We start from the raw sequence: 677 nt of genomic DNA, 5'->3' as shown, positions 1-677 counted from the left end.
GTGTGTGTGTGTGTGTGTGTATGTGTATCGAGATGTATATAGTTTCTTTAAATTTTCTCTTCCTTTTCTCCTTTTCCCCATCCCAGTTTTTCTGTTTAAAAAGAATTCTTAATTAAGTATATTTACCAAATTGGCTCTAAGTGAAATTTTTTCATCTCTTAGTACCAGTGTCTACGGTATGATTTGCAAAGAGCACAGGACATAAGATTTATCATTTTCATTCATAATTTCTAATTTTGTTGTATGATTGTATACAATTTCTAAACCCACTTTGGGGTTTTTTTTTTTTTTTTTTTTTTTTTTGGCGGAATTGAACTCAGGCCCTTGTGCTTGCCAGGGAAGCGCTTATTCCACTGAGCCATCTCCCCGGCCCCCAACCCCCACTTTGGCTTTTAAGTGAAACTTTAGCAATACTAAACTGTGGTTTTAACTGATACTTGTATATTTTTCTTTTCTAAATAGTCTTTAATGCAGTGTGCAGGAGAAAGTATCTCCCTGTTTAAAAATAAGACAGATGAGGAATCTAGAATTGGGTCATTGAGGACTATGATGTATCTATGTACAAGATGCTTGTGTAACTGCAGCAAGGTAAGATTTTCTTGTTGTGCCCCTCTGGCAAGATGTTCTGCTCCTGGACTAGCTGGGTGATTTTGTCCCCTACACTCTCTGCAGGGATT

At 36.9% G+C, this 677-nt stretch overlaps 1 protein-coding gene across 1 annotated transcript in view; it reads left to right on the top strand.

Moving 5' to 3' along the window:
- Atm (ATM serine/threonine kinase) overlaps positions 1–677 on the top strand; it is a 137,159-nt gene that overhangs the window by 40,291 nt on the left and 96,191 nt on the right. Inside the window, exon 15 of the mRNA XM_004626220.2 lies at positions 463–588. Coding sequence (XP_004626277.1) covers positions 463–588 — 126 coding nt within the window. The remainder of the gene's footprint in view (positions 1–462; positions 589–677) is intronic.

This window comes from Octodon degus, unplaced genomic scaffold, assembly GCF_000260255.1.
Source record: "Octodon degus isolate 3935 unplaced genomic scaffold, OctDeg1.0 scaffold00012, whole genome shotgun sequence".
NCBI lineage: Eukaryota > Metazoa > Chordata > Mammalia > Rodentia > Octodontidae > Octodon > Octodon degus.
Note: the sequence above shows the minus strand (reverse complement) of the source record. Positions and strands in the feature narration are given on the sequence as shown.